At 38.9% G+C, this 7439-nt stretch overlaps 1 protein-coding gene across 1 annotated transcript in view; it reads right to left on the bottom strand.

The window, feature by feature from the left end:
* The window catches only part of LOC108792938 (glutamate receptor ionotropic, kainate 2), a 542451-nt gene that overhangs the window by 42663 nt on the left and 492349 nt on the right, over positions 1–7439 (bottom strand). The window contains exon 15 of the mRNA XM_018563830.1: positions 137–362. Coding sequence (XP_018419332.1) covers positions 137–362 — 226 coding nt within the window. The remainder of the gene's footprint in view (positions 1–136; positions 363–7439) is intronic.

Below are 7439 nucleotides of genomic sequence, written 5' to 3'. Positions count from 1 at the left end.
ATATATGTGTGTGTGTGTGTGTATTACAGAATCAAACTAATAAATACTGTGTACAATTACCATTGAGGCATTCTATAATTTTTTTGCACAAACTAAGATAAATGAATAAAGACAAAATAATTGACATGAAACATACCCATGGGAGTTCCAACTCCATAACCTTTTGAATCTATAAGGCCTCCGATCTGTGTCAGGTTACAGTTGCGTTGCGTGACAAATTCAATGGTTGTTGACTCCATTAGAAAGGCATAATCAGAGGTGAGTACACGCTGGATACCTTCTTCATTATTTTTGACAAGCACTGACTGGCTCCTGCTATTCATGAAGGCCCACATCTTTTCATAGGTTGGAATTTTGGATTTCTGGGAAAGAACAAAAGTCCCTTTTTAAATCAAAATACAACCAACAAAGCAAATAAATAAATAAAAAATCTTGCAGTTGTTTTGTGTATTATTCAAGTTTTTTAAAACAGCACTGATGAATAAAATAATCTAACAATAACAAAGTAACGTTTGTTTGAATATGATATAATAATGTATAATTGTGAAAGCACTTACAAACTAGATGGTTATATAATATATTTTGGTATTTGCATTCATCTTGAACAGATAAGGCATTAGTAATTATTTTTTTACAGGCATTTGTATAGCACCCTCATTTTTTACACAATGCTTTTATATTGATTCACATCAGTCCCTGCCCTCAAGGAGCTTAAAATCTAAAGTCTTATCTCACATACTCACATAGGCACAGAAAGGAGCCAATAAACCTACCGCCGTGTCTTTTGAATGTGAATGTGGGAGGAAACCAGAGTACCCATAAAAATTCACACAAGAACACAGAGAACATGCAAACTCCATGCAGATAGTGTCCCGGTAGGATTTTGAACCAAGGACCCCAGTGCTGCAAGGCAGAATTGCTAACCACTGTGAGTCACTTTGCTCAGTATTTGGTAAAATCAAAATGATTGATGATGGAGTTTGAATCGGGATTGGTACATGATTCTAAATCTATCTAAAGTCCTTATCTCACATACTCACACAGAAACAGAAAGGAGCCAATAAACCTACCGCCGTGTCTTTTGAATGTAAATGTGGGAGGAAACCAGAGTACCCAAAAAACTTGCACAAGAACACAGAGAACATGAATGTGGGAGGAAACCAGATGACCAAAAAAACTCACATAAGAACACAGAGAACATGCAAACTCCATGCAGATAGTGTCCTGGTAGGATTTTGAACCAAGGACCCCAGCGCTGCAAGGCAGAATTGCTAACCACTGTGAGTCACTTTGCTCAGTATTTGGTAAAATCAAAATTATTGATGATAGAGTTTGAATCGGGATTGGTACATGATTGGGAGGAAGGGGGGTTACCAATATAAAATATCAAGTAAACATAGGTATTTCAACTCTTTCACATAATTACAGTTAAATACATGGACATGTTGAGAGTCTTTTGTAAGCGGTACAAAGTAAATTCCTAAAATATAGCTGTAGATTCATGCAATCATCCCAAATTACAATGCGGATATTAAGAGTAGACTATACTGGTTTTGACTCAATTTTCTTTTCTTTTTTTTTACTCAATTTTCTTTTCTTTTTTGAGAGTATAAGATTTTAAATCTATTTTTACATTTATAAGAAATCTTTGTTTTGCAAAAAAATCCTGAGTCTGTGTGCTTGTCTGCTTTTATGTCTTTAACTAAAACATTTAACAGGGGTGGATGGAGTAGGGGGAAGTCACTGCTCTGATTAATTTTCTTGTGTGTTAATTTCAACTTGAGCTATTAAGCTCTATAACCAAAGGACTTCTTCTGGGAAAGCTAATGAAAATACACAGCTTAACATATAGAAACCAAGGTAACATCACACATCTGACAGTTTTCACTACAACAGGTGTCTCCTACAGTAGTTTTGGTAATTGTATTGCCTAACCTTCCACAAATGTAACATGTTAATACCCCCCCCCCCCTCACAATTCTGTCCTGTTGAGCTGTCATGAGGACAAAAAAAACTGAATGAAACTGGTGATAGCAGTCACCAGGAAAAGAAGTAAGAGTGAAATCCCCAAACAGGGGCAGAGGACCCTTTAAAAAAAGTGACAGATGTTCTAATGCCTCCCCACCCTATCTAAAAAAATGTTTATGTTATAGATTTGGTATAATAAAATATAATTCACAAAGCTCCATGGCCATACCGGAAACCGGAAATGACACACAATTATATGCTTGTAAATTTTTTTTTTACTATTTCTGCTCTCCATCTTGTTGTTTTATAACCTACACAAATATTAAAACTGTATTATATGTATGTACTGGCTTTTCAGGGATCCTATCAACTGCTATTGCGTAAACAGAATCACTGCTGTGGAACACAGAGTGCCTAGAGCAGTAAAACACAGCTTTTCCTATTAGATTAGGTAAGAGCACAGCAAACTTAGATAAAATAGGTTGGAATTTAGCCTGCCATGCACGACTCAAATTTCAGCTGATTCCTGCTTAATTGTGGTTGGCACCACGCAGCTACACAACAGTCTATTTCAAAATCAAAGGAGCCAGGTAATAGCCAGCAGCACAGATTCCTCCATCCACTTTGTTTTTGTGGGATAGAGGAAGAGGGGTAGTCATCATGGTACTGTTCCTAGTCCAATTAAAGAACACCTAGTATTCAATAAGAAAAATACCAGGGGTCTGCTGAATGGCCACTGTGCTGAGCAAGCGACACACTGTGTATTATCAGCTGAGGGGAAGTCGCTCAGCGCAGCAGCTGTTCCAGGACCTGGAAGATTGCTCTAAGACACTGTAGTAGTTCTGACTACTACAGTGTTTTTAAGGATTCCCCTTGCTCTACCAGGGATAGCTGGACCAATGAACAGTAAGGCTGTTCAGCATTAATAAAACTTCTAGAGGATTTTAGCAAATGTTAGCCAACAAAGTTGTTTTCTAAAATAAGTGATTGAAATCTAACGTTATTAGACCTTGTATTAAAAATGCTCATTGATATCACACTGACAGTCTAAAAAAATATGTTTTGTCTAATAGATATTAGAGTGACTTTCTAAATCAAATTAATTAAATTAAAGAAATGCAGCATCCAGGAATTATTTTGGCTTTAGCTCAAGTTAAGTTATGTAGCTAATGCTATTTATCAAGATGAAAGACAAATTCAATTCATTTGTTTGCATGAAAACTTAATAATATAACATCATATCCAAACAAGCAATAATATGATGATTGCATATAAAATAAATAGTGGCTTTGTAGGTAACAAAGTTATTAAAAAAACTCTTGTTACAAATATTACTTCTTCTTTTGGTTATTTTTACTTTTTATTTACAAAAGTATAATACACAAATGTTTTTAGAGCGCAACTACTGTATGAATACACTTACGTTTGAGATGTCCCTGTGTCTCAGGAGAAAGTCCTCTGTGATCCCTGTGTAAAACGGGATTTCGCCAGGGTACAGGGTGGCCCTTCACCACATATCTCCGCTTGACAAAGAGGCAAGGACCTCGAAACGCGTAGCGCGATCTGGACCCACTGAGCACCTTTTCTGACGCTCAGTGAGTTCAGCCGAGTTCAACACACCGCGGCCCCTCTGTCCCTAATTGGAGTCTCCCGTGCAGTCAGACCTGCTGTCATTCATCCTGCAGAATACCGCACACTGCTGTTGCAGCCAGGCTTGGCCAGCTCGGTCCACACAGCCTCAGCTTCTGACTCGTCTTGCCAGCCTAAGATCATCCAGGCACGCACCCATCCATCCCACGGTCACTCCACCCTGTACCCTGGCGAAATCACGTTTTACACAGGGATCACAGAGGACTTTCTCCTGAGACACAGGGACATCTCAAACGTAAGTGTATTCATACAGTAGTTGCGCTCTAAAAACATTTGTGTATTGTCGTTTCATACAGGGCCCCTCACCCTGTTTACCATAGAGCTTGCACACTGTTCCATTTTTAACTAATTTTTAACCATTTGAGCCCACATCCCCAAAAGTTGTTACTCCATGTAGTGCGCTTCTCCATACGTTTTATATTTCTTAATTTCTTAATTTACAAAAGTATGCTGTTTATTGAAATTGGTTAAATTGTAGAAAAAATAGTGGTAAAATTAGTTACTCTTTATTAATATGATATTACTACGATGAGGTTTGGGTGTGCTGCTACCATGGGATCACAGCAAATCCTGTGTGTTCAAGAGTTAGTTGTATGCCTTCCTTGGTCTTTCTTTCCTCTTCATAGGTTGCATCATCTCACATGATTTTATAGCAATGTGATGTCTCATGAACATATGCTCCTATAATGTGAGAGGTCTTAATCACCCTTCTAAATGTTCACAAGGAGCAAGTGGATCTGATTTTTTTTTTCAGGAGACCCATTTCACACTGGTAACTTCCCTACTTTCTCTAACAAATATTAATTTTTCTGGTTTCATAGTTGGAATACCTTGGCGAAGGCCAAGCGATCCCCAGACATTGTAGAGCCAAGGTGTTGGCGTCGGAGAATGACTCGGATGGCAGGTATGTGTTTCTCAAATGGACTCTAGATGGGGTTTGGTACACAGCCACAAATTTTTACTTACCTAATGTGGCGCAGGTTCCCACATGCTTACGGTTCTTGTGACTACTGGAGAAATTTGCTGAGGGCCACATCATCCTTGGGGGTGATTTTAATCTAGTTATGGACCCCTCTGTGCATTCCTTCTGCAGAAGGAATGCACAGCTCTGAAGCACCATCTTACTCACATACTATTGTTTGATTTATGGTGTACATTACACCCCACGGAGAGAGATGTTAAGTTTTATTCTCCTGTCCACAGAAATATGCTGCATTCAGGGATCAGAGGATCATAGGCAATTTGGTCATCAGAAGCGATCTTGCCACCATCAGTAAATATGGCAAAGAGGTTTTTATTCAGCACATCATAAAGTGCCACATTTTGGATTCCCTCTGGGATGGTGGCAGTATATTTGCCATTTTACTCTTTATCAGAGATCTAATAGGGTGGCCACCCAACAGTGGTCCCTATCTTTGATTCTCCAAGTCCTGGGGTCCTTTTGCAAGCATATTTCCCCCCAATCTCACTCCATCCATGTTCAACTTAAGGGAGAAATATCTCCATTGAAGACTGCCCCATTTCCTCCTTTTCACTGCCAGCACCCCCCACCATGTTCATACTCTTATTGCTTCTCTGCTTACTGGTACCTCATTGTATTTTGCATGATGATGGAAGGCTGGGACAGCCTTTTGGGCAAAATAATGGTAGCTGCGTACTTGGAAACAGAATGGGATATCCCATCCTAAGCCCTCCCTTTTATTATTAACCCTCACAGTAACCTAAACACTAACATTTCCTTAAATAAACTTAACATGTTTGCATACTTACTCCTTCTGTGCCAGGATACTCAACAACAAAGGCTACTCTTCCTACTCCACTAAAACCTAGGCACCAAAGTCTCAGCACTAAAATATCCTTTTATATACAGTATAATGCAATGCAGAGCTTAATGTGCATTTTTTGTGTCAGCTCTACACAATAGAAATTCATTATTGTCCTCAACTTTTTATATTCATGTAAGCATATCATAACAAATACATAAAAAGGTGCAGACATCTTAAATGCCATCAATAAGCCTAATACATAATTCATAATAATTATTTTTTGTTTTTGTTGCTTGATTCAATGAGGAATCTCCTTTAGCATGTTCAGGCTCACCGATGTGAACAGAACCGTATAATTAAGTTAATTAAATGATGAAGCCCTTCATTGCAGTGCCTTTACTGACTCTGCTGCTGCTGATCTCTAGTTTTAAGTTTAAACAGACATTACAGAATTACAAAGTCATTCTGCACAAACTCTTAATGACATAAGATGCAATCTTAAGTTAGCAAAAACAGTATTAAAAAAGGAAAAGATATCACAGCTCAGCTTTACTTCTGAGCAAAGGTCAGTGCTAACTGTCTTGGATACGCATAAGCAAGAAATTAACTTTTAGAATTTGAACTTGTTAATTCAGCTGCCTGCCCAGTGTAAGAAGGAAGGAAGGAAGGAAGAAAGGAAGGAAGGAAGGAAGGAAGGAAGAAAGGAAGGAAGGAATGGGCATATATCCTGGAGAACAGGGGCCTTAAAGGGAAAGTATTTTACTATTCTTTTCCACAAAGTGTGTCTGTGAGCTGGAAATACTGAAAATAAGACATTCCCTATGTGGCTGATTTTATATTTTAACAGTTGTTAAAAGAGAGACATAATGAGGCACTAAGAGTGCAGATCCAAAAAATGTGAATGTTGTAATTTAAATGGAAAAATTAAAATTAAAAGAAAGTGAGGAACTTACTTGTGGTGTTAGGAGTCCAGGCGCAGTCACGATTATGGCGATGCAAGAAGTGTTGTGCAATGATGTTCGGTGGTAAGGAGGCTGCATCTGATCTTCGCCGCGATGTTGTTCTAAACATGAAGAACAACATTGCGGCCAAGATCAGAGGCAGCCTCCTTACCAGCCTTTTGGCACACACAGCGCCCATTTTAAATCAGTTCTCTGCTCCAGTCTTTTACCCCCGGTTTCACCAATACACTAGATGTCACCATCCCCAGCCGCCATGGCCAAATCCTAGGACATGTCCTGCTCCACCTTCACTCCTACACCTGGAGACCGCCACACACCGAACATCATTGCACAACACTTCTTGCATCGCCATAATCACGATTGCGCACGGACTCCTGACACCACAAGTAAGTTCCTCACTTTCTTTTAATTTTTTAATTTAAATTACACCATTCACATTTTTTGGATCTGCGCTCTTAGTGCCTCATTATTACGTTCACAGGGTCCTCCTCCTGTTTTTTTGAGCAGCAATCCGCACTATCCGCATCCACGTATGCCCCGCATCCCTGAGAGAGCGCTGTGTTTTTTCTTCTTCTTGTTGTTAAGAGAGAGACAGCATACATATATTGAGACCCTAATAATTCCCTCTAGTTGCTAATCTTCACATATCTAGTATATTAGAGTAACAAAAAAGGGAAGCATGAAGTACCATGGAAACCTCAGCACTTGTATTCTTCCTATATGCAAATTGCCATGGATCAAACTCAGGGGCAACCTGGCCTTGATAAAATCCTGTATTATTCTTTCAAAATATTTCATGACTACCGATGTTAACACAATTGGTTTATAATCATTTAAACATGTGATTGTAACTAGACTAATTTGTCTCTGTTCTGTGAAAAGAGAAAGGAAGATTCTAGTTAAGAAACATTCCAGCTGTGAAGTTTCCAATACGGAAGACTCTGGAAATCCTATTATTCATTAAGGGGGAAGGGAAGCAACATGTGTGCTGGAGAGGAGAATGCTGGTTCCAGCAGGGAAGTCTCCAGAAAGAAAGCCTCTGGGAACTTTATCATTCATGAAGGGGGCATGGAGGGTTGATCTAAAGCCAATA

Source organism: Nanorana parkeri, unplaced genomic scaffold, assembly GCF_000935625.1.
Source record: "Nanorana parkeri isolate BGI_ZX_2015 unplaced genomic scaffold, ASM93562v1 scaffold703, whole genome shotgun sequence".
NCBI classification, from domain to species: domain Eukaryota; kingdom Metazoa; phylum Chordata; class Amphibia; order Anura; family Dicroglossidae; genus Nanorana; species Nanorana parkeri.
Note: the sequence above shows the minus strand (reverse complement) of the source record. Positions and strands in the feature narration are given on the sequence as shown.